This window comes from Cryptomeria japonica, chromosome 1 (genome assembly GCF_030272615.1).
Source record: "Cryptomeria japonica chromosome 1, Sugi_1.0, whole genome shotgun sequence".
Taxonomy (NCBI): Eukaryota; Viridiplantae; Streptophyta; class Pinopsida; order Cupressales; family Cupressaceae; genus Cryptomeria; species Cryptomeria japonica.
Genome location: NC_081405.1, coordinates 530,021 through 556,855, shown reverse-complemented (window position 1 = coordinate 556,855; position 26,835 = coordinate 530,021). Strand labels below are relative to the sequence as shown.

At 38.7% G+C, this 26,835-nt stretch overlaps 1 protein-coding gene across 3 annotated transcripts in view; it reads right to left on the bottom strand.

The window, feature by feature from the left end:
- Nucleotides 1-26,835, bottom strand: part of LOC131036644 (dol-P-Man:Man(7)GlcNAc(2)-PP-Dol alpha-1,6-mannosyltransferase) — a 229,051-nt gene that overhangs the window by 110,820 nt on the left and 91,396 nt on the right. For all 3 annotated transcript variants that reach the window (XR_009104127.2, XM_057968579.2, XM_057968580.2), the window contains 2 exons: nucleotides 15,255-15,313; nucleotides 9,645-9,716 (listed from right to left, as the gene is read on the bottom strand). Coding sequence is in view for 2 of the 3 variants with exons in the window: in XM_057968579.2 (XP_057824562.1) it covers nucleotides 9,645-9,716; nucleotides 15,255-15,313 (131 nt within the window). In the remaining variant the exon portion in view is untranslated. The remainder of the gene's footprint in view (nucleotides 1-9,644; nucleotides 9,717-15,254; nucleotides 15,314-26,835) is intronic.

Below are 26,835 nucleotides of genomic sequence, written 5' to 3'. Positions count from 1 at the left end.
GAATTGCCGCATTCGGAGTGTTCTTTGGTCTTTGGTCCCGGTGGTGAACTTTAGCTTCTTGTTCAGTGGCACGCTTCCCAATGCGCGGTTGCTCTCGCGCTCCTGCAAACCGTTCCCGCATCTTCTTTTCCAACTTCCAGCACCTGGCCTTGACATTTTAGGCCTTCTCCTGGTTCTTCGAGATGACATCCTACGAACAATCAATCTCACTTTAATAAATCAATTTGAAAAATTAATCAATTTAATTTAACAAACATTAAATTTTATTTACGACATCTGGCTCAAGAAGGTCTTTGTGAGATGTATCTTTAAATGTCTTCATCCCTTCGAACGTGAAATCAGATCCTCGTCCTAATTCGCTCTCTAACTTAGATGAAAATTAGGCCTGAAAGGTGAACTGCGAAAGATTTACTTCTTTTAAATGTTTTGTCTCTTTAGCCGAATTTGGGTATTTACACCAAACGGCACGAGATTTTATTTTATAAGTTTCACCTTTACCTTCGTGATTTATCTAATTGTGTCACTTTGAAACGTTTTAAGTTAAAATGCCCTTCCATTCATTTTTTGCGATCTTCGAGTCAAAATGCCATTTTCAAAAGGTTGGAAAGAATGACGCTTTCCCTCATATTTGCGATTTTCGGCCTGGAAGGCACTTTTGAAAGTTTTTAAAAAATAACGCCTTTTTACATCATTCTCCATTTTCGGGCAAAAACCCACTTTTGCAAACTTTTTGAAAAACGCCTTTCCATTCATTAGCGATTTTCGGCTTGGAATGCCTTTTGGAAAGTTTTATGTTTTAACGCTTTACTTCATTTTCCAATTTCAGGCTAAAAGGCCCTTTTGAAAAGTTCCATTTTAAAACGCCTTACCAATTTTCGCAAGCTTACCTTTTAACTTTCGATCGGAAATGATATTTCGTGAGTTGTAGGAATTTTTGGCCTAAATGCCAATTTCGCGAGTTTTGCTTATTTTCTATTTTCGGCTCTCTGAGCCATTTTGAAAGTCGTGGTTTTCGGTATGAAAGGTAGTTTGCGAGATTTTATTTTAGTGATTTCGGGCTGAGGAGGGTGTAAGAACCCAACTTGGCTCTCCTCTGCTGACTGTTTCTTTTGAATGCAATAGATTTGAATTTGTTTTGGTTTTTGAATGTTTATAGATTTTTTTTGTGTTTTTTTTTGGTAATAATGAGCAATGAAACAATACTTGAATAAACTCCTATGCTTAAAATAATACTGGAACAATAATATTACTGCTGGAATTAATTTACGAAACTATCAAGGGAATGTTTGTTCTGTTTTATGGCCAATATGCCTGGAAAACAAATTCATTACAATGTAAGATAAAAAACCTGATTTTTGCTGTCCCAGTAGTTGAAAAAAATCTGCCAACTGCAAATTTTAATTTTTTTGAAAAATTACTGTTCACGCGGTACTGTAGCAATCCGTACGGCGGCACTATTCACGCGGCACTGTAGCAGTCCGTACGGCGGTACTGTAGCGTTTATTGTAGCGCGGGTACTGTAGCAGCAATTGTATTTTGAAATGATTGCTTCAATTCTGATTTTTAATGGCTGCCAAATGAAACTGTAGGTCTGCAATTAATATATATTCGAAAATCTGCATACCCTAGATGTCTTCCCTTCTTTTTAAAGCCCAAATAGAACTCCAGAATGAAGCTCTCCTGAAATGCCAAATTTAGTGGATATTTCACCACCTCAAATGGTTGCAACACTGAAGAATTGTCGCTCTCCAATGGCTGACTGAATCAGAAACCCTTGGCTTCTTCTCCCAAGTTCATAACAAACAAATATCAATTCTCTGGATGGATGATATAAAATGAGCTCTTAAGTCCCTTCTTATTCTTTCTTATGAGAGCTCGAACACTTTCTTGGCCAATGTGGGATTAAAGACATATTCACACATTATAATATTAAAGTGACTTTATTATTATAAAGTTACTTTATAACTTTATAATAACATTAAAATATTTAAATAAATCACTTAAGTCACTTTTAATTAAATTAATTAAATATAAAGTCACCTTTTTTAATTTTATTTTATTTAATGACTTAATAAGAAATTAATTTAATCAATTTCTCCTTATTTCTCCACTTAGCCTTCGGAGAATGTAAAGGCTAAGAACTCCAATGAGATGCTAAAAAGGTGGGGACATTACAGTCCGCCCTTCCTGAAATTGCTTGTCCTCAAGCAACTTCAACTCCGGATGCTGCAAAATCTCCTCATTCTCCCAAGTAGCATCCTCTACTGGCAAATCCTTCCACTTCACCAAATATTCCCGGATGTTATGTCTCCTCAAGTTCCTTTCTCTGAAATCAATGATAGCCTCCGGTATCAAAACAAGTTTTCCCTCATCATCCAGGGGTGGTAGTACTGTAGAAGGCACAATATGATGTCCTAGCGCCTTCTTGAGGCGTGACACATGAAAAACGTTGTGCACCTTGCTCTCTGCCGGTAAATCTAACTCATAAGCCACCTCTCCCACTTTCCTGATAATCCTAAATGGACCATAGTATCGTGGCTTAAGTTTCTCGGCACCACTCTTCTTGAGAGTGGATTGACGGTAAGGTTGCAACATAAGATACACCATATCTCCAACCTCAAAAGTCCGCTCAGTCCTCTTCTGATCTGCATACTGCTTCTGCTGATTCTGTGCCTTAGTTATATTATCCTTGAGAGTCTTAACAAAATCTTGACTCTCCTGTAACAAATCACCTGCACTGGGCACTCTACTGTCACTCAAAAAGCAGATCCATAAAATTGGGGGCCTCATACCCATATAGGGCCATAAAGGGTGACATCTGAATAGACATGTGATAAGTGGTATTGTAGCAATACTCACAGAGATAAATCCACTTTACCCATGCCTTCTGTAGCCCTGCTATATAATTTCTGAGATATCCCTCCACCCATTTGTTCACTATCTCTGTCTGACCATCTGTCTGAGGGTGGTAGCTAGTAGTCGGAGTGAGCTCTGTCGCACACAACCTGAATAGCTCCTGCCAAAAGTGACTCATAAACCTGCTGTCCCTGTCACTCACAATGCTCCGAGGTAAGCAATGTAATCTGAATATCTCCTTGAAGAACAACTCTGCCACCTGTGTAGCAGTGTATGTAGCAGTGATTGGAAAGAAGTGTGCAAACTTCGTAAGGCGATCCACAACCACATATATGCAGTCCCTGCCTTGGGCTCTAGGCAGTCCTGTGATGAAGTCCATAGACAAACACTCCCACTTCCTATCAGGAATCGGAAGTGGCTGAAGTAAACCGGCTGGATAGGAGTGTTCTTGCTTATTCTGCTGGCAGGTGGGACACTCCCTAACATACTGAAGTACCTCTGCTTTGAGCCCTTTCCATGTGAAGCGCTCTCTAATCTGCCGGTATGTCTTGTAGAAACCAGGATGTCCTGCCATAGGTGAATCATGAAAAGATTTCAGAACCATCCTCCTCACTACTGATCCTGGAACCAAAAATATTCGCCCTTTGTAAATGATGAGCTCATTCACAAGGGTGTATCTGCTGTCCTGAATAGTCCCATCTATGAATCTAGCTGCCCAAGTATCCTTTGCATACTCTGCAAGGATCAATTGTCTCCAATCCTCCGATATGTCTGTCAATAAGCTCAAATGGGGCCGACGTGATAAGGCATCAGCAACTACATTCTGTGTCCCCTTAAAATATGTAATGTCAAAGTCATAGGACTGTAACTTGCTCACCCACTTCTGCTGCCTATCATTGAGATCTCGCTGCCCCAAAAAGTATTTTAGGCTATTATGGTCGGTTTTGATACAAAATTTGCTACCTACCAAATATTGCCTGAATTTAGCCAAAGCATGCATAATGGCTAACATCTCCTTATCATAAATGCTGAAGCTCCGCTCTGGCCCTCTCAATTTCCTACTCTCATAAGCAATAGGGTGCTTCTCCTGCATAAGCACCGCTCCAATGCCCTCCCCGGAAGCATCACAGTGTAGCTCAAAAGGTTTGCTGAAATCTGGTAATGCTAACACTGGACAAGAAGTCATCAACTCCTTAAATTTCTCAAAACACTCCTGTGCCTCAGGAGTCCACAAGAAAGCTCCCTTTCTCATCAAATCTGTCAAGGGTGCTGCATGCCTAGAATATCCATCCACAAACCTCCTGTAGAAACCACATAATCCCAAAAAGCCCCTCAACTGTGTAAGGTTCACCGGTGAAGGCCACTCCACAATGGCACGAATCTTTTCAGGATCCATGCGTACGCCCTCTGCACTGATGATGTGACCCAAGTACAACAACTCTGTCATGCCCAAATCACACTTTGACTCCTTTGCATACAAGGACTCTCTGCCCAATATATCCAACACCGTGTCAAGGTGAACCAAGTGCTCCTCCCAAGATCTACTGTACACCAAGATATCATTGAAGAAGACAAGTACAAATTTCCTCAACTGAGGATGGAAAACCCGATTCATTGTTGCCTGAAAAGTAGCAGGTGCATTAGTTAGCCCAAATGGCATAACTACAAACTCAAAATGGCCACAATGACATCTAAAGGCTGTCTTCTCAATGTCCTGCTCTCTAACTCTGATCTGGTGATAACCTGATCTCAAATCTATCTTTGAGAAGAAGCAAGCTCCATGAAGCTCATCTATCAACTCATCAATCCTAGGAATGGGGTACCTGTTTTTAATTGTCTTCCTATTAAGCACCCTGTAATCAATGCACATCCTCAATGTCCCATCCTTCTTCTTCACTAAGACCACTGAAGAAGCGAAAGGAGACTTACTTGGTCTAATGTGGCCCATAGCAAGTAACTCCTTTACGGTTTTCTCAATTTCATCCTTCAACCTCTTCGGATGCCTGTAAGGTGTAATCATGATGGGTTTAGCCCCCTCCTCTAACTCAATGATGTGCTCAATACCCCTGTCTGGTGGTCTATCTGGTGGAATGTCACTGAACACCTTAGAGTGTTTAACTCTAAGCTCCTGAATATCAGGAGGATATTCAATCTTCTGTTGTCCCTCCTGTGATGGCATCAACATGCACTCTGCTGCCCACTCTACCTGATCATGTCGAATCAATCTAGCCATCCTCCGGAAAGAAACCATCCTGAGATCACTGTCCCTGATTGCCTTAAGAATATGTGTCTTCCCATTCACTTTAAACCTCATCTCCATCTCCTTGAGGTTAAGAGTGAACTCCCCAATATCATGCAACCAACTCATCCCAAGGACTATATCTGTATCTCCCATAGGCACAACATAGAAATCTGCCTTAAAGTCATAATTATTAACTTTCAATGGGAGTCCAGTGATCTTACGATCACATTTGAGGACATAGCCATCAGCTACCCTCACTCTAATTCCCCCAAACTCCTCTGTTTGTATGCCACGCTTCTCCACCATCCTAGCATCAATGAAATTATGAGTGGCACCTGTATCAACCAAAGTTATGACTCGCTGTCCAGCAAGCACTCCTCTCATCCGGAATGACCCTTCTTGCCTCATACTTGTGAGACGAGCTTCCCTAAGTTGCCCATCTCCTTCCCCATCATTGGACTCCATTTTAGACAAGTTTTCAGCCTTATCTTCCTCTTTTTCACCATCTATTTCCTCTATATCAGACTGCTGGTCTGAGTTATCTGATTCTGATTCCTCATAGTATGCCCACATAGCTCTGTTAGCTTTGCCCTTTGGTCTAAGAGGACAATCATGGTTTGCATCATAGGGTCCTTTACAGTAGAAACATAATTTTTTCTTCCTCAAATCATTTAATGTTTCCCTGTCAAAAGGTGCTGGAGTTTTATCTTTAGAATCATTTTTAAAATCAGTCCTCTCTGGTTTTTTATAAAATGGTTTGTTATCCTTACTAGAAGATGCTCCTTTGGACTGAAATTTGTTTGTTGGGACTGCATGTTCCATACTTCTTGCCTTTTTCATAGCTTCCTGTAAAGAAATAGGATCAAATGCCTTTATCCAACCTCTCAGTGGTTCGGATAGGCCCTCAATGAAAAGAACTATCAATCTACGCTCTGAAATGTTTGGCACCATGACTGCCAACCGCTGAAATTCATCAATGAAATACTCCAAGTTGCCTGTTTGTTTTAGCTGTGCTAAGTCCCGGAAGTAAACCTCTGGATCTTTCTTGTCAAACCTTTCAACCAACCTATCCACGAAGTCCTGGTACTCTGTCACCTGATTATGTTGAAGTGTTACCAAACCATGGTACCACCAATCATGTGCTACTCCCTCCAAATGCAAAGTGGCGTATTTGATAGCTTCAATCTCTGTCATTGGCCTCAGTGCCAAAAATGTGTCAAGCTTATGAATCCAAGCTTGAGCTGTCATCTTACCACTCCCATCAAATGTAGGCATAGTAAGCTTGCCTGTAACTCTATGCAGCTCACTATTTTGACCTCTAGGCCTCCTATCCTATCTGAGTGACCTGTAATGCTCTCTCCTCTGATTTACAAACCTCTCGAATGTCATCCTCTCTCGTACCTGTGGAGTTAATAAATCCCATTCGTCATTCGCAGCCATGAGGATATCTGCGAACATCTCCTCTCCTGGTTCTCCTGTAGGTGCTACCTCAGGCTCATCTCTAATGAAGGTAGGACGTGTAGGCCTGTTTGCTGTCCTGGAATGAGTCCTCTGAGCTCTAGGTGACCCCACTGCACTCCTGTTATCCCCTTGCTCCTGATTCTGTCTGTCTTGTGGGTTCATGCGCTCAATCATGGTGGTGAGTGCCTGCAAGGCCTGAGCCATCTGCTGCTGTCCTGTAGCCATTACTCTGAAAAATTCCCTTGTTTCTTGCTCCTCATTCCTATCGCCTCTGGGTGGGCTACCCCCTTGCCTGTCACCCATGGTGCCCGGCTGCCTGTCAAATTCTTGTTCCCTGTCAAACAAAGCTCGCCTGCGAGTGTAATATCTGTGAGAGCCAACCTCAGGCGGCTGCATGTGATTGCTAAACCCTCAGGATGGCAGGATTTAGCTCTGATACCAATGTAAGAACCCAACTTGGCTCTCCTCTGCTGACTGTTTCTTTTGAATGCAATAGATTTGAATTTGTTTTGGTTTTTGAATGTTTATAGATTTTTTTTGTGTTTTTTTTTGGTAATAATGAGCAATGAAACAATACTTGAATAAACTCCTATGCTTAAAATAATACTGGAACAATAATATTACTGCTGGAATTAATTTACGAAACTATCAAGGGAATGTTTGTTCTGTTTTATGCCCAGTATGCCTGGAAAACAAATTCATTACAATTTAAGATAAAAAACCTGATTTTTGCTGTCCCAGTAGTTGAAAAAAATCTGCCAACTGCAAATTTTAATTTTTTTGAAAAAATTACTGTTCACGCGGTAATGTAGCAATCCGTACGGCGGCACTATTCACGCGGCACTGTAGCAGTCCGTACGGCGGTACTGTAGCGTTTATTGTAGCGCGAGTACTGTAGCAGCAATTATATTTTGAAATGATTGCTTCAATTCTGATTTTTAATGGCTGCCAAATGAAACTGTAGGTCTGCAATTAATATATATTCGAAAATCTGCATACCCTAGATGTCTTCCCTTCTTTTTAAAGCCCATATAGAACTCCAGAATGAAGCTCTCCTGAAATGCCAAATGTAGTGGATATTTCACCACCTCAAATGGTTGCAACACTGAAGAATTGTCGCTCTCCAATGGCTGACTGAATCAGAAACCCTTGGCTTCTTCTCCCAAGTTCATAACAAACAAATATCAATTCTCTGGATGGATGATATAAAATGAGCTCTTAAGTCCCTTCTTATTCTTTCTTATGAGAGCTCGAACACTTTCTTGGCCAATGTGGGATTAAAGACATATTCACACATTATAATATTAAAGTGACTTTATTATTATAAAGTTACTTTATAACTTTATAATAACATTAAAATATTTAAATAAATCACTTAAGTCACTTTTAATTAAATTAATTAAATATAAAGTCACCTTTTTTAATTTTATTTTATTTAATGACTTAATAAGAAATTAATTTAATCAATTTCTCCTTATTTCTCCACTTAGCCTTCGGAGAATGTAAAGGCTAAGAACTCCAATGAGATTCTAAAAAGGTGGGGACATTACAGAGGGTTTCTGAAAAGTTTGAAGTTTAACGTTTTTTTTTCTTATTTTCTTCCCCCTCCACGATTTCGGGCTTAGGAAGCCTTTTGCGAAGTTTTTATGTCTTACCTCATCACGCGATACTTCACATTTCGGCCTATGAGGAAGTTTTGTGAATTTCAGCCCGAAACGTTACTTTGCAAGATTTAGATTCTTTATCACCTTCTTCCATTTTCAGCATGTAGGCCATTTTTTAGAGTTTTAATGGTTTTCGACTTTCAAAAAGCAAATGTAAACTTAGCATTTTGACACTCGAAGCCGATTTGTAAGCTATCCTTGTATTTCGACTGAGACGTTCTCTCAGGTCTGATCGTTCACTCACTGATTTTGGGGTTTACCAGTTCATTTGTGAGACTTTGACTCTTGAATGGAATTTTCGGGCAAATGGAGTTATTTGGGAGAAATAGACATTTTGGAGTTGATGCTTGCAAAATGGCCTTAGAGGCCGAAATTGGCCTTAGCGGCATTCGACTTGGACTATCTTCCACGCGAAGAACTCGGAGATAGGGTCCCCTATCAATGATAGGGATGGGTGTGTGATACGCACATCACATCATTTTACCAATATTGACAGCATTTGTTGCATTTGTTCTTGTTGTCTTCCAAATCTTTCTCAAATTGTTAAACTGATCATGGAGCTTGTCTAATGGAAAGATCCTTGCATAGCAAGCTCAAACAAAGTTCAACAAAACTGCCAAGTTTTCATATTGCAAGTCTCGATACAAATGAGTCTCTATTTTGTAGGCACAAAACTTTTGCAAACATCAAAGTCAAATCTACAATCAAAGGTCATTTCTGCACTCAAAGATCATTTTCACAAATCAAAGTCAAATCCACAACATAGATTTGACCTCACAAATTCTAAAAACAACCCAACTCTAATTTCATCATTCTTCTTCCAACACATCCAAACTCATGCAATTTTGATCTACCATTCAAAAGAAATGATCACATCTTTCAATAGTTACCTATCAACTATCTAAATAAGCTAAGCGCTTTCCCTCTTCATTTCCAGGTTTCCAAATTCTATCATATAACATGTTATAGCTGTAAATCAGGTTAATGGAATTGTATTACTTATTATATTAATTAAACCTGATTTTAGTAAAGAATGCATTTCATTTCTTTACAAAACTAAACTATGACTTAACCATGATTCCATGATAAGAATAACAACATTGACCTTTAAAAATGAGAAGCTTAATCCAAAAATAACTTAACTTTCATTGATCTATTTAGATCATAATATGATGTTATTAATGGTTTGTCCCATGCACCATCAATTTAAAAAGACTAGGGCTTTAGTAATAAACATATGCATATTTTGTCCAATAATATACAAACTAAGAAGATGCTACTTTACCATATGTATCGTTTGCCTACATATAATGTTATGATTTTAAATCAAAATAAGAATTTTGTAGAAGAAAGCTTGAGATACAGAGAAATTCCTTAAGAAACAAAAAATTGCAATTCAATAAATGCCCAAAGTTACATACCAACAGAAGTTGTAAACCAATTGGACCTAAAAGCAATACCGTGTCACATCGGAACACAATGGTAGCAAAAACCTGCATTCCAAAAATAACAAATCAACGCAAACACAAGAATACAGCAAAAAACATGACAAATTAAATAGAGAAATAAAGAAATAGAGATTTAAAAGTGAACTTTCACATCTTTTCTTTTACAATATGTTTCCCACACCCCTATTCTATTTACTTGCATCTTAATTTAATCATAAGTTTTCATATTATAATCATAAGAGGTGCTGCTGTTGCAAATTACAAATTCAGCCAGTCCAGTTTTTATTAGAATATTTAATTATATTTTTGTCAGTTATATTTAGTTCTTTATTAATGGTCATTTAGCTTTCTGGTTTGTTTAGTCTTTAAGTGCAACTATTGCTTCTTTTATAAGAATGCATAGTTAGCTTTTTAGTTTTAAATTTTTTAGCTTTATTTAGCGTTTAAACTTTTTAGCTTCATGTCGAAGCTTTAGTTTAGTGGTTCATTCTTTTTAGGACACCATCTTGTAATTCCTTTATATACATTGTATATTCATGAATAAATTATTCAATTATTTTTCATGGTATCGGAGCATGATTTAAAATGTTTAGAAAATTTATAATTCTATTGAAATTATTTTAGCGAAATTTTTTAAGAGTTTTTTTCTTTCCATGGGAATACTTGTTTGGAAAAATGCAAGCTAGGTTTTTCGTTTTTTTTGCAAGGTTGTTGTGAAAATCAAAATTTTTTTTGCAGGAGAGTTTCTGGCGCGATTTTCTGAGATCGAGGGTTTTTCGGGAGCCACGATTTTCACGTTTTTCTCTCTGCACACGCATTTATTTCGCACAATTTTTTCTGTGTGACCTTCTGCAATTTTTGGTGCCCGCGTCCATGCTATTTCCGCGATTTTTGTTGGGTTTTCTTCGATTTCGCAACACGATTTTTTGTCATTTTTTTCTGCAATTTCTTGGTGTCGCGACCTCAAAAACTGTGTTTTTTGCACATCTTCGTGCTAGAGTCTATGTCCTGTGCCATTTTTTCAGTAGCGCTCTTTATTCACGCAATAAAAAAAATCTCTGTGGGTTTTTCGGTGGCAGTTTTGGACCTCCATGTTTTTTTTGGCAACCAACGATGGTGGCAACTAGGGTTAAGCCCTTTTTTTTAACGATTTTTTGAACAAAAGAATATCATCTATTTTTTTTACTGATTTTTTATTTTTAAATCAATATTATTTTCTGTAGATTATTATTTTTCTGATTTTTTTAAGAAAAATTACAGGTTTTAAATTCACAAGAAATTTTAATGTCTGGGTTTTCAGCAAACCTCGAAATTCACACATTGGGATTCATGCCTCAATTCTGTTCCAGGGTTTCAAATTCTTTGTGCAGTTGTTTCTAATCTGATTTTTAAATCATATTCTTTTGTCTCATTTTTTCGTGCCACGATCTCCAAGCAATTCCACTGCTAACTACTCAACCAGTAAGAACTACACCGGTGCTCCTGCATCAAAACGTCTGACAAGAGTCGAGCTTTCTTTCTGAAAAATATGTTGTTTTCTATCATGATGGATGAGAAGATATCTATCCAAGCACATCTTACGAAGATCAAAGACATTTGTGACCAATTGGAAGCTATAGGCCGAAAAGCCTACCTCGATCCTATGAGCATTTCATTGATACGCTCAATATCTCTTCTACTAGTGTTGATCTAGAGTTTCCTGATCCCTGCAACAAGCTTCTACAGCAGGATCGATGGAAGCAACAGTTTGGAAGCAACACTAGTTCGTTCACTGAATAGGCCTTCACAGCTAAAGCCTCAGATACAAATAAGGGTAAAGCTCAATCCTTCTATGAAGCAATCACCGGTGAGGAGGGACCTCAAGGAGATTAGTCTAGACCGATCAGCAAGAGTAAACACAATGGAAACACACAGATATGATGGAGGCAATGCAAAATAGATAGTTTTATTGCATGAAATTTGATTACATCCAACTGGTAACAACCAGGTTACAACATACCAGCACACATGCCTGGTAGAATAGGTCACAACCGGGACCTGGAATCGAAAGATCTATCTTCTAGGCACAAGCTATCTATATGATACTCTGATTGATTCTAATTGATTACATTCTAAAGCATGATTACAAATATATATATCAATCCAAAGGATCCAATCGGCCCAAAAGGGATCAAAACCAGAAGAACAAGACCTAACGTGCAAAATGAACAAGGTCGGCCTCTGCCAAGAGATTCCTCTGGAAAATCCAAAGGATGAAACGTACCAAGGTCGGCCACACACCAAGAAACATCGAGATCAACGCTCAAGGCTCCGCAAGCTTCGGAATGGGTTCTAATAGATCACCAAAATAGGTCTCAGGCAATCGGTAACAGAGGAACAACAAGTAACAAGAAACTGTCATGGAAACCGGTAGTGATATCTTGTCAGTAAGTGATCCAAATGAGATGCAGTCTGGAAGCAAGAAAGATGATCAAGTCTTTAAGTAGAATCCAACTCCACAAGATCCGGTGAGCCAAAACTGGGACACACAGAAAGGAAAACTGAAACTGCAAACAAAACAGAAAGGAAAATGTTTTTGGTTGATACAAGATTGCTGTGAACCGAGGATGCTCCTGCATCATTCTAGCAGAAGGGACAAGGTCCACCTCAGTAGTCTTCAAAGAATAAAAGTGTACAGTGTAACTAATATCATCAATTTGGCCATATGAAGAAAGATTACAGGAAATTGTTGGCATCTGTGCAATCTAACTAGGGAGGGTCTCAGGAGCAGGTGCAGGCTCATGTTGCAGAGTGTTTTGAAGAGGAGTCAATCTTCTATGCTTTGTGATAAGCAAATATCTTGTTCCTAGGTTTTCATGATTTTTTCCTGAAAAATTGTCTGAGCGTTTTGCCACAATTTTCCTGAAAAAATTGTTCGTAGGTTTTCACGATTTTTTACTCAAAACTTGTTTGTTGGTTTTTTTTATTTTTTCCTCAAAAAGCATCTGTAGTTCGCGAAGTTCACGTAGGATTTTGGTTATCTGGGTTTTACCCTTTTTTTTCCCAAAAAACAATGATTTGTAACCTTAGCTTTATGGGTTTTTCGATTTTGTCCTAAAAAATCATGAATTCTCTTTTGGAGAGTTCCTGTTTCAAGGTTTGACGGTTTTTTCCATACAAATCATGCTTTGTTGCATTCAGTTTTGGGTCGCACTTGGATTTGTTGGGGCGAACATCTGCAACCATCGTATCTTGCAGTCTGTTTTGGAGTTGTTGGAGCAAATTTTACGGTTTTTATTGAAATCATGTTTGTTGCTCTTTGGAGGGATTGTCGATTTTTCCTCAAAATCGTGGTCTCAAATTTTTTTGATTCTATAAATCGCGTGTGACAGTTTTGTAATTCACGTGTGAAGGTTACATCAATCGGACAGAATCAGCTATTCTTGGTCATTAACACTTTGCAAATCCTGGGAGGGTCTCCGCAATAGCAAAGTGTTCTTGTGTTTGTGATCAAAAGACCCGCAGTGTCTTCTATCGGGTACATAGTTGATACATTAACCATTAAGGGAGGGTATTAGAATATTTAATTATATTTTAGTTAGTTATATTTAGTTCTTTATTAAAGGTCATTTAGCTTTTTAGTTCATTTAGTCTTTTAAGTGCAACTATTGCTTCTTTTATAAGAACACATAGTTAGCCTTTTAGTTTTTAGTTTGTTAGCTTTATTTAGCGTTTTAAGCTTTTTAGCTTCGTGTTGAAGCTTTAGTTTAACGGTTCGTTCTTTTTAGAACACCGTCTTGTAATTCCTTTATATACGTTGTATATTCATGAATAAATTATTCAATTATTTTTCAGTTTTTGTCTTTGTTGTGCAACACATGTAAGGGTTTTTGGCTGTACTTTGTATCAGCATTATTTTCATTTGCAGAATATTGCCTTATTATTATTGTTTTAAGTGCTAAAAGAAATTCAATATTAGCATATATTATTGTTGTTCAATGTTTGGTTTAATTACTGCTGTCAATAGAAAGGGGCATTACATTTGAAGTCATTACTACTTTAATACTGCCAACATGCAATAGGCTTCACAGTTGGGTTTTCTTGATGTCTAGTTCTAACGCGAACAAATGAAAGATGGGTTCAAGCCCCAAGGACACTTTTACAGGTCAGTTGTTACAAGAAGCATTCATAATTCTGAACATCAGAACCTTGAGATTGGCCAATTCTAGGAGATAAAAGTTTGCAGAATCCATGGATTAAGTACAATTATAAGTCTCTTAGATGTAACATTAGTAGGCTACCACCAAAAATGGGGAAATGTGATAACGCCAGGTGTATTTTATTTCACAATTTAATGGGAAAGGACTTGGATTCAAAGGCATCCTGTGACGCAAAAGTGGGACAGTTGGAGAGACGAAAGTAAAGAGAGAAAGCACTTGCATAGAATCTAGTTGTGTAGGAGGCAAAAATGTTCAGAATCAGTACTACATAGGATTATTCTTATCATACAAGCCTAGCAGATTTGTTAATAACATGATAAGTGGGTGCCTCTGGCCATAAAGAGAAAACATCATATACTCATTTCTGTAATTTTAGCCAATCTTGAAATGATCTAAAATTAAATGGAAGCATGAGAGGCCAATAAAGGTGGCAGCAGCATACTAGTAGGACTAAAAATAAGCTTGAATTGAAGAAAATTAGAAGGATTTGGAGCACTCACTTCCAAGCATGAACTTTTCTGCACTTGCCATCATAGGATATCAAGTTTCAGGTCAAGGGTTAGTCACCCTATTGACTAGTAGATAGGTTTTATTGTATTTTCACAATTCTGGTACTTTTGTTTTGATAACATGGTAAGCCATAGGAATCATTTAAGGCATTAAACCTTAAATACTTATGTTTCAGGCATAAGGCCCCACACAATTTATCATTCCCAAGCAGATGGTAGTTTGAAGAAAATTTGAACTCCCTCACACTAATATAATACAGGTGGTTATTTCACACTTGAGTTTCCTGGTTGTGAATCCTAATGCCAAACCCTATTCACCAACCAAAAACAAGTCAATGAAGGATATCACTGTCATGAGTAGAACCCACCAATAAGACAAATGGAAATCCTCATATAATTGCCCAGTAGAATAAGGTTAAGTACAATACCACAAGGATTCAACTATTTTCATGAAAGTGCACTAACCATGAGCATTACTCTATGCTCTCTGATCTATAGCATTAAAATTGTTACTCTGCACTTTGTTCATAACCTAGAAAACCAGTAGCATTAAGAAACTTGTCTTGGTAAATTGTAATATCCCTCTAAAGGATTCTCGTTGCTCAAATTGAATTAAGATGTGCCCCTCTACTGTCCAGTTTTTTTTCAAAGATGCCAGTATTAGAATTAACATAATGAAAATAAACAAAATTAAAAATACGATATACAAGTTTTTTAGTTGATTAGTTAAGTTATCTTACAGCATGAAAACTGTAGATTAATTCAATTTGTGCATTTCATTGAAGCGAGATAAAGTTTGATCTATTAGAACAAAAAAGGAAACCAACGCTGAAAATTTTGAGCACTACACTATGTCATTGTAGAGTACTGTATACCAGGCAGTTCAATGTTGCAAACTGTTGTCCATTTATCCAGAAAGCATACGCCATGATCACTGATGACAAACATTGCAAAAAATTTATAGTGAGATGGCAATTCAATAGGTAAACCACAAAATATAACAAAGAATTGAGCATAAAAAGAACATTCCAATTTATGTGAGAAAGAACTGTTACAGATGTTCAGCCATCATACTCATGAATGAACTCAGACTTCTCTGAGAAAAGCATAAATGTTTTGATTAAAATCTAAACTAATGTACATGGTTTTCAAGCATCTTCACCATTCAGTCCTGGATCACGTATGAAATGACTTGTGGAACCTTGATTTCGATAATCAAACTCACACATACTGGAAGGGAGATGATAAGGTCGCAAGTCTCATTCTTGATAAGACTCTCATGTTCGCTTTCAATGGCCTTTTCCCATTTCAATTTTCTTTTTGCCTCAGACAAACCTGAGGCTCATATACTCCCTAAATATTTGCCATAAAAGCAAAGTTGATTGTGTTTGGCTTGCTCTTGTCTCTCAACGATCTATCCTCAAATCATTTTACTTTCTTGAGCATATCCAATGTTGCTTTCTTACCACTTTGGTCTCCTATTGGAGATCTCTACATCTAAATAAGCATCGTCATCATGACTTGGATTAGCTATATCTATATCACCTAGGTGCTAATCCAGGTTATCATTGTTGGCCTAAAAATGGTATAATAGTAAACCGAAAATAAGGGTCCAAAATAAGAGTTTTAGAAGATGGGTTGTACTTTAGGGATATTATCCAAGGGCCACATCCCTTGTTGTAGATATAAGTGGATAAGGAAGATCTATTCACCAGAATAGATAATATGTTGACCTAATCACCATGGCCCACAGAATTGAGACCCAATCATGGAGGAGATAGGAGAAAGATAGAAATGTTGAGGTACAGAGATTGGTTATACATCAGGAGATCTTACCTACTGATCCTAAGCAACCAGAAATGATATGATGCAGATATTGCAACCAACAAGGGCACATCCAAAATGAATGCCCAAAAGATAGAGCAGAGAAGACCTTAGTAGTAGTAAATCAGTTAGACAAATTCAATAACTATGCTATATGTCATGAATGGGACCTGCACTTAATAGAAGATTGTCTAAAGAACCAAGCTCCAGTCCAAAATGGTGGCACCCAACATTGTCAAAGTCATAATTGTAGTGTTGACGAAAGGAGTGATGCTGGTTACCAGATCCTACCCTAGCAAGATAACCAGAACGCCCATGGAATGTAGAACAATCAACAAGGCTATTGAGATAATAATAGACAACCAAATTATACACGAGGAAGAGGAAGAAGCCAAAACAACAAAAGCAAAAATGATGCCACTTGTTTCAATTGCGGAAAAATGAGTCATTATGCCTCAGAGTGTTGGGCAGAGAAGAAACAGAAGTGCGCATTTTGTGGGCAAGACACACAATGTTTTCATGTGATGTTGCACAAGCATTCTATCTGAACAAAGACAATAGCCAGCCTTCTCGGAGTAATGAACTACAACGAGCAGCAAGGGTCATTTGGAGGACACCACAGCATGGCATAAGAGGCTGTCACCGAAAGGATGTATGGTCTTCAGATACCTCTACACAAGACAATTCCGAAGAAGAGATAATTATGGAGAAGAAGAAAAAGAAAACTAGAGGAAAGAAGAAAGTTAATGTTTGACTAGACAAGGAACTAACACAGGGAGACATGAGAAGAAACCACCAGTGAAGGAAGGATTTTGAGGAGCATTATAGTCTGGACGAAGAAGAGGAGGAAGAACCGAAACAATTTGAGCCCAACAAGAGACAACATGAAAAGGTAGTTAAGCAAGCAAAACAAAATATCATTTGCAGTTACAAGAGGAAGTAGGATGTTTCATGGAAGAAAAGGTGAAAATATTGAAAGACCTAGCTACTGTAGCTAGACAGAAAGATCTAGTAGTAAATTAGCACAATGGTGCAAGTAATGCAACAAAAAGAAACAGGTGAACCAACTATCAGAGGACTAGAACTGAAAGAATGGTCCATTATTGATTAATGTCCAATTGAATGATCATAAGGTGAAGTATGTCATGGTGGACTTGGGCGCAGACCTAATTATCATTCCATCCACCACATGGGAGAAGTTAGGAAAACCAAATCTTGTCAAGACACCTATGATTATCAATCTAGCTAACCGTTACAGAATGGAGACATTAGTTACCTGGAAATTGAGGTAAATGTAAAGAACATAAACAATATGTAGATTTTGAAGTGGTAGAAATGAAGGAGATGTTCAACACTTTTTGGGCTCTACTTGGACTAAGATGTTTTGTGAATTCTAATAGAATTGTGGACTCTTGGAAGGAGAAGATCTCATTTGTAGATGCTACCAAAGAATGTGAATCCCCTTAGGAGTATTAGATGACAGAACTTCTATAGAAGAAGTAGCACAAGGAAATGCGGAGGAAGATGTCAAGAATTAATATTCAATCTCCAAACTTTCGGACAAGCAAGAAGAAGAAAACCTAAACAATGAAGGGGAATTAGAGTTGGAAAGTAATAATTGTAGCACAAACTATGATAAATTTTTCGAAGCATGGATGCAAAGTGAACCTAAATTAACATGCCAGAGAGTATATGGATTCCAAAGTGCCTTTCTGATACATACTAAAACCAGAACTACACACCCTAAAAGATGTAAAAAAAGCCTAAAGTCTACATCATTCAAGCTATAGAGTAAATCTACATGCGCATTAACAAAACAGCAATACATCGGATCTTGGCAATTCCAGATAGGATACAAGACAAATATAAGGCAATCATATCAAGACAAGGAACACCTTATGGATATAATACTTAAGGAAAATACCCAAGATACAAACCGGTAGCCTAGGTTTGGAAACCTGTTGTGACCATTTCACACATCGCCCCATTGCAAATGGGGACCCTTGCTTTTTTGCTTTTTAGGGTTTGTTTTTTTTGGTCCTTTAGGGTTTTGTTAGTTAGCCTTTGCATTTTGAGTGTCGCCCAGGGGATCACATGGATAAGCAAGTCCGGCTTGAGTGATGTCCTGATCCTGAAATTTGGCTAAGTCTGAAAGTCCCGATCCTGAAATTTGGCTAAGTCTGAAAGTCCTGATCCTGAAATTTGGCTAAGTCTGGAATGTCCTGATCCTGAAATTTGGCTAAGTCTGGAATGTCCTGATCCTGAAATTTGACTAAGTCTGGAAACTGAAAAACCTCAAAAAACTAGATTTTGCAATATAACTCCTGGAGGTCTGAAACCACTCTCAAACATCCTGAAAGTATATATGGAATATAACTTAAAGTATAAGAAAGAAGAAAGAATTCGCTCCTGTCCCTCACTGAAGGACCAGAGCGCTTTTCTTTATATGCATGATTTTAGACCTTTTTTGGACATTAACTTTTATTCATAGCATGAAGTAAGATGATATCTTCCTTAGCCAAGACATTTTTCGATGAAAATTGTAACGATTTGGCCTAGAGAGCAAAATTCGCTCCTGTCCCTCACTGAAGGACCGGAGCTTGAATTCCAATTTCGCATTATCCTTGCAAGATTTAGGTGGTTTCGCGATTTGAGGAGGTCAGGGGGAAGTATGTTTTGCCCGTTGAATATAACTTAAGTATGCCACAATGAAGAAAATCGGCCTAAGTAACAAGTTCGCTCCTGTCCCTCACCAAGGGACCAGGGCTATTTTCAAAGGGCGCTCCTGTCCCTCTCCAAGGGACCAGAGCGATTTTCCCTCAAGACAAGATTCGGGCAAGAGAAAAACAAGTTTTACGTTTGAGGTGGGTGGAGGAAGACACAATCGATCCGTTGAAGATAATTTTCGAAGCTAGCAAAGGACGAATTGGCTTGTAATTGCAAAAGTGCTCCCGTCCCTCACTGAAGGACCGGAGCTTGAATTTCAAATTTGCACTGTTCTTGCAGGGTCAAGACAATTTTATGATTTGAAGAGACCAAGGAAAACATGATTTATCCATTGAATATAATTTGGAAGGCTAACAAAGGACGGATAAGCTTGGATTTGCAAAATAGCTCCAAGGGACCAGGGCGAAAAACCTAATATCCAGTCCTTCTCGCCAAGTTTGGACGAATCTAGGCCAAGGCACAAGTTTGGAATGATACTTAAAGTGCTTCGGGGTGGAATGGAGTTGCAAGGACCACAAATTTCGATGACAATTGGCAAAAGCGCTCCTGTCCCTCTCCAAGGGACCAGAGCGAAGTTATCAACATTCGTTATTTTTTGCCTTATTTTAGCAAATCGCATTAGATGCCAAATTCGTTAAAAACTTAAAAATATTTTAAAAAATTTCAATTAAATTGGCATTTAATAAAGGCGCATGGCATTTAATAAATTAATTTTTGAGCCTTAGAAAAATCGAAATTTTAATTATAAAGGCATTTAAAATTAATTTTTATTAAATTAAAATTAAAAGATGAAGCGCTTGAGGTATTATTTTCATTCATTTTATCAAGTCGGCCTCTTCGTTTTTTAATTTTATTTATTTTTTGCCTTTACTTGCAAGGTCGGCCTCATGGGTAAGTGGAAGGTGAGCGCTCTATATATTGGAGGTGATTTTTTTTCACAATTCAAATCATTCTTGCATTATCTCTCATGCGAACTTGAAGAGCAATTTGAGGAGGGCGAAATTCATCTTGAAGGCTATTGGAGAGGAGAATTTCTTGCTAGATTGGAGGATAATTTCCAGATTTTTGAAGACATTTGAAGGCGAATTTCCAGATCTTGAAGAAGCTAGCTAATGGAGGCGCAATTTGTTCAAGAGAAGGCTTCAATCTACATTTTGCCTAGCCAAAATTCACCTTATTTTTGCATCATTTCTTAGAGTTTAAAACTCAAGAGGAGGTATGGCGAAATCATCTTGACACCCTTGTCCAAGGTTTGATTTTTTTTAGACATTTTTTAGAAAAGTCTAAGTATTGCATGGTTAATTAGGAAATGATAACTCAAGATTTATCATGAAGTTTCCTAATTAAAATCTTGAATCTTCCTTTTAAAGTTTAATTTTTAGATTTCAAGATATATTACTAATTTTGAAATGTTGTGTAGGTATCAAGATGGGGACTCCCAAGCTCGAAGGATCTACAAGTCGGAAGGTTCTCCTCAAGGAAAATCAAGCCAGATCAAGGACGGTCTCCTCAAGGAGGATCAAGCAAGGATAAGGGCGACCTCCTCCAGCCTAGCATCGACAAGAATGGCTTTCTTCGATCAAACATCAACAAGGATGACCTCTTCCAATCTGGCGTTCCAAGGCGAGGTACATCATCATCCTGCAAATCAAGGACACAAGAAGTCAAAGCAAAGGGTTCGTTGAAGAAGCAGATAGTTCCAAAAGAATTAATTAAGGCTAACTTCTCAACGTTACCAAATTGAGTATCAACCAAGTGTCAAATGAGGTGGCATCCTAGTCATCACTTCTCCAGTCAGTGTGGTCCACCTCAGCACGTCCAGATTCAATGTACCTAACTCATGGGAGGTGGCACAAACTCCGATGTACCTACCCCGGCTATCCATTGGTCGATTTTTCTAGAGAGGACATGTGTCCAAGCAATACAATTTTATCATTGGTCAAGCATTAAATGTTATGTAATGGTTGTAACAAACCCTAATTAGGGTTTTCATTGTAAAATCTTGGCCATTGATCTCAAATTGATCTTAGCCATCGAATTGTATTGAGGGCACTATATAAGCCCTGGCATTTCATTTTGTAAAGGAGTTAGAGAGTTGAAAATAGTTGGAAGCAGTTAGTGAATAGAGAGTAGATAGAAATAGTTGATAGAATAGTGATTAGAGTAGAGTAGAGAGAGAAGGCAAAGATTGTTGCCAAGATGTTGTTGTAAAAGACTTGTAACTTCATTGAAGAAATGGTGAAATTTATGGGTCGATTCGACAATTTGCATGGTCTCTATACTTCTCATTTTTGATTTCATGTTATTAGATGAGTGGAAGAAATGTGCTTGATTGATGGTGAAATTCGTACATCCATACTACTAGCAGTTTGTTGATTGCAGACTTGCCTTGCGTAGTCAACTGGAATCGTTCAGCTTAAGCTTAACTTCAATTGTCGCTTCTTCATTGATATGCATCAACCTGATGGTGTCTATGCCTGCAGTGATGATTTGAACATCATAAAGCTTCCCTTCGAAGATCGCACTAGCCTTGTGGAGATGGTCCTGCGATGTCAAAACAAGACCTAGTTAGAATTTCATCAAAGATCATTCATTGCTCCTACATTCTTAGTATTAGGATTAGATCCTCTCCTCGCCCTTGTCTTTTTTCCTTTTTTCAGATCAAAGCTAGTAAGAGCCTGTGTTCCAGCAATATTCAATGCAAATCAGAAGTTCAATCATCAAATGTAAGTCCCCTTGTGATTCCAGCAAATCACATCATACCACAGAGAGCTTATCCACACGTAGAGATCCTACATACAAGAACCTTGAAGTTTCTCTGATTGATCCTTTTCGCGATATCTTCAGCATTCGGAAACTTTATTCAAGAGAGGATAAGGTACCTTTAGGTATTTTATTCTGTGTTAGGCAGTGTACAAAATACACGTCAACAAAACCCTAACACCAAAACAAAACCCTAGAACAATCCAACATGGTATTGGCAAAAACAATAGTAAATATGAGCCGACAAAACATATCCAATTGTGCCATAGTGTAACATATTATATCATAAATAAGTAGGAAAAGTAGGTAATAAGAATTAAAAAAAAGCTAGCAGTAGAAAATAACAAGCAAAAAATGGCATGAGGATATTTATAAAAAACCCTTACACTATTCATTCACTACTTATCTATCTTAGCTATCATTGTGTCCTAAAAAAAATTCCACTCCGCAAACTCAGCTCGATAGTGTTGACGTGACTAAAGTCGTGTTGCTACAACTCTCTCCAATCAATGCAGAATAGAATGCTAAGTATCCTATCCTCTCTTGAGATAAGGAAATCCCTAATGCTGTTTTAGTTGATCAATGGGGACGACCTCAAGGTTTCGATTGTCAGGTCTTGACTGCAGGATAGCTCAACAGTTGATGTGTTTTGTTGGAAACACAAAGGGGACTTACGGTTAGACAAAATTAGTTTCGCACAGGTTCCCTAAGATCTTACAGTTTGATTTCATCAGATTTATCTTCAGTATGATGTTGTTCGGACTTAACTCTGGTAAAAAAAGGGAAAAGGAAGGGGAAAGGGGGAGAAAATGCCTAGTTAATCTACCTAAAAATAACACCTTCAAGCTGATAGACAAAAATCTTGCAATAATCAAATTTTATTTCGCCAGCAATTCGCACAACTACATAAAATTGATGCAATCTCCAAAGGGGAAACAAATTTTCAAGTTTTTAAACATAAACACTGAATTTGACAGATTCATACATTCCATGTTCAAAAACCGAACTAAGCATATTAAATGGTTCAGACTAACCATGCAGAGGAACTGGCAATCAACCAATCCTTATTGGTATGAACGAAGATTTTTATCAAATATCAACTAGCACATATTATTTTGTAAAGCAAAATGCATACATAAATTTAAAGAGTGAAGAAATAGACCATGCACTCACATGAAACAGTAACAACTTCAATTTCCATTGTCTGAATATATTTCTACAAAGCTTTCGCAGCAATCCACAATTTCTTACTCAAAATAAAAGAGCTAGGTTACCGGGTTCGCCTCTGGGCCCCCCTGGTACGGGTCCGGGTTCAACCGGGTCCGTGGTACAGATCCGCTTCGACCTGGGTTTGACCAAGGTTCGAAAAACCTAGAGTGGGTTCGACCCTGGTTGAACCCAGGTGGCTGGGCAGCCCGTAAAGTCAAAAAACAATGCAAATTTATTTTTTTTTTCAATTCCGCCTCTTAAAAAGTGAAAGTTATAGCCTAAAAAAGCAGAAAATTAGACGTCTTAAAAAAGCAAAAAATTGATGCATGCCATGGAGTTCCGTGTGGGTTTGAAGGTTGTGATTTGGTGTTGGCGGCGGGGGCGCTGCCCCTCAACCCCGCCCTGTACCGCGACAAGGAGCGCGCCCTGGGCGCTGCCCCGGGACCCCGTGAGGGGCACTGCCCCTCGACCCTGCAAGGGGCTTTGCCCCTTGACCCCGCTGGGGGCGCTGCCCCCAAACCCCCGCAAGGGGCGCTGCCCCTTGACCCCGTTGGGGGCGTTGCCCCAAACCCCCATTTAGAGAATCCATTTAATGATCAAACTTTAAATTGTTGAAAGTTGAAACAATGATACTTGAATATTTTATCATTTTGATATTAAACTTGATGTATACGATGCTGTTATGGTATGATCATGATGCTATGATTACAAGTTTATGTTGGTTTTGTTGTTTATATGATGCTATGTGACATGCTAATCTTAATTCATGCTTATAGGTTGCATATATATATAATTTACATGTTTTTGTACTAACGAACCCAAACCCCTTTTCAAAATTTTGCCATACCGGCGTACCGGGTTCTTCGAACCCGAACCGGTAACTTAGTAAAAGAGAAACTAGCTCCTTTATATAGGGTTTCAAAACAGATGAATGGCCAAGCTTAAACTTAAACAAGTGGCCTAGATTCATCCCTTAAAACAAGGTTGCCCATACCCATAAATGGAAAACAAAATATCAACACCAACCATAAAGTAACTAATAACTACCAACTACCAAACATAAAGCTGCTCCAAAAAGTGCACTTGCACGGAGCTCAAAAATTTACAATGACTTTGGTAGTTGGAAAGAAACTTTATAGTTGAAAAAGTGCATTTTAGAATTTGAAAGAAACAGATATTTTCAAGAAAGCACTTTTTCCTTCCTCAAGGTGGACTTTTCCTCCAAAAATTCATCTTCCTCATGCAAGTAACCTTTCCAGATGTCCCGGTGTGCTGCACGTTATTCCCGAACATATTCTTGAAATTTTATACAAACAGGGAACAATTCCTCATTAGGAGGGAAAGGAGGATTGTGCATTTTGAACTACGTGCCTTCAAGATGAGAGTCGAATATCCCTAGCCGCTCGCGCCAATTTGATTGTTGATCTTCAAAGCGCAATATGTCTGTATGCAGCTTGTTGATGCACTCTATGTCCTCCACAGAGTATGCAGTTTTATCGGGCTTCAATTTGACATTCCATCGTGATACTACATCAGCATCCTCCATGGTATCCGTCCAGCCAATGACTAATGCCTTATGGATATTCACTGCCATTTTCAATATGGGATAAGTCCATCTCGCATTCCTCCCGAATTTTTCTAACGCTGTCTACCATGTCCATCTTCATGCTAACGATCCAATACCACTCTTTCAAAGTATTAACATTATAGGGATCTAGGATAGAATGTAGTGTCGGAATCCGAGTGAGTCCAGAAAAGAGCCCTCATGAGTGGTTCATCTAAGGCAACCACTTCCTGAATTTTGGCGTACTCCCTTTGTACCTCCAGCATCTTTATCCGTGTTGCTTGTATTTTGATTGTTACTTCAAATACATCATTAAGAATCTTCTTTCCTTTTATTTTAATGCTCCGGATCCATTCCCTGACGGCCTTGGCAGTGTCATGCACTCCTTCAAATTCAACTGTAGTCTTTTGTGCTAGTGCCAATGGGGGAACATGGGATTCAGCGACATGTTGCAGCGGTTTCAACAGGTGATCTATGTTCCCCTCAGCTTGCTCAGCACAAGCCCGGCACATATCTCTCTCAGCAGTCATTTCATCGAGTTGTCTGAGCATATTCTGCACGGAATCTTTGAATTCTTCCCTCTCCTTCTCTTTGGTTGCTTGCCCTATTGGGATGGTCGTGACTTGTAAACAGCCATTGCAATTTGATCTGTTGGTTTGTCTACAGGTGGGGTAGAAATATGAATCATGCGGTTCCTTTGCTCGTCTTGGGTAATCCTGGAGTAAGTCTTCGGGTTTTTCCTGCCTTAGGATTTTATTTCTCCTATTCGAGAGAAGATATCCTCCAGGTTAATTGGTGTCTTGACAGCTTCTTTCCGTTGTGCACAAGCTATTAAACCAGTCCTGAGGGATGGTCTGTCCAGATGTAATTGCCAGATTCTCACTCTGTTCTTTGGAGGCCTCAGCTGACCCACTGCTTATCCGTAACTGATCGGGCATAGGAGGAATGGGTGCAGTACCCAATCCTTTACTCACAGCTGAGTTCTCCCTCACCTCACTGAGAAATTGTTGGGTGTCCTCTAGTAATAGTTGCTCTTCAGTTCTGTTGGGTTCTTGAGTTGCATCTTCTTTCCGTTCTCCCTCAACTGTGGTATCATCTTTATTGCCGCCTTCCTGATGCAACTTGTTGTGCGTTGCACACGCTCCCTGTCGTCAATAGGGTCCCCCTTCCTTTTTTGGGCCTTTCTGTCTTCGCCCTGTTGAGTTTCGCGCAGAGTGTCTTGCGTCCTTTCGAGCGAGCCCGCGACTGGTCCGTGAAGTGATGATGTTGAACAAAGAAGCCGGTGATTCCATTAGGCTAGTCGAGCCCTCGGACATGAATTCCAAAAGATTGTTCAAACTTGTGAAATTGCCTTGAATGGGCGTGTGATGATGGAGACTGGCGAATTCCGCCAAGTAAAGAACAACGTGTCCAAAGGTCGCATGAGGACCCAAAGTTGTCGATTTTCGCATAAGAACGATGAGAGAGATTATATGATGTTTGTTTTTATAGAGTTTACGAGATTTGAATGAATGACAATTTTCGCCAGGTGGAAGAGAAAGAGGAGCGAATTTTTTTACAAAAGTTCAAAAGTTGGCAAAAATGCCCAGAGGGCCGAATTTCGGACCCCTTAAGTAAAATGACAAAAGTCCAAAAGTTGGCAAAAATGCCCAGAGGGCCGAATTTCGGACCCCTTAAGTAAAATGACAAAAGTTCAAAAGTTGGCAAAAATGCCCAGAGGGCCGAATTTCGGACCCCTTAAGTAAAATGACAAAAGTTCGAAAGTTGGCAAAAGTACCAAAAGGTCCGAAAAGTTCGGAAGTTGTCAAAAAGGCCAAATGGTCCGAAAAGTTAAAAGGTTGCCCAAACCTCTCAAAAGGTTCGAAAATCTTAAAAATTGATAGAGGGTGCGAAATGTTTTAAGTTTGCAAATCACACCCAAATCGTTGAACTTCGCACAATGAAAGAACATTGCAGGGATTTAAAAGGTCGAAAGGTGACCTCAAAGCGTCGAAGTTTGAAGACCCCCGCCTAAGTCTTCAGAATCGCAATTTTCGTAAACCGCCTAAGTCTTCAAAATCGCATGAAAGGGAAATGGCGTAAGGCTTGGAGGGTGAAACCAGAGAGCACGGTTTGCATTAGAGGTAAGATCGCGATTTTTTTTGCAAACCTTGCAGACTCAATGGACCCCGTAATGGCTCACCATAGGGCGGGGGCGTGAATCTTCATAATCTGAAACCCTCTCCATTTGTTGAGGATCGCGTAAGGTAAAATCGCGAAGTTCTATGAGCCTTGACGGTAAAGCGCCATTAACACCATTCTCAGTGCCACAAAATCACGAAGTTAGAATTCGCCAAGCCACCAAGGTGAAGAATCACTTAGTCTAATAT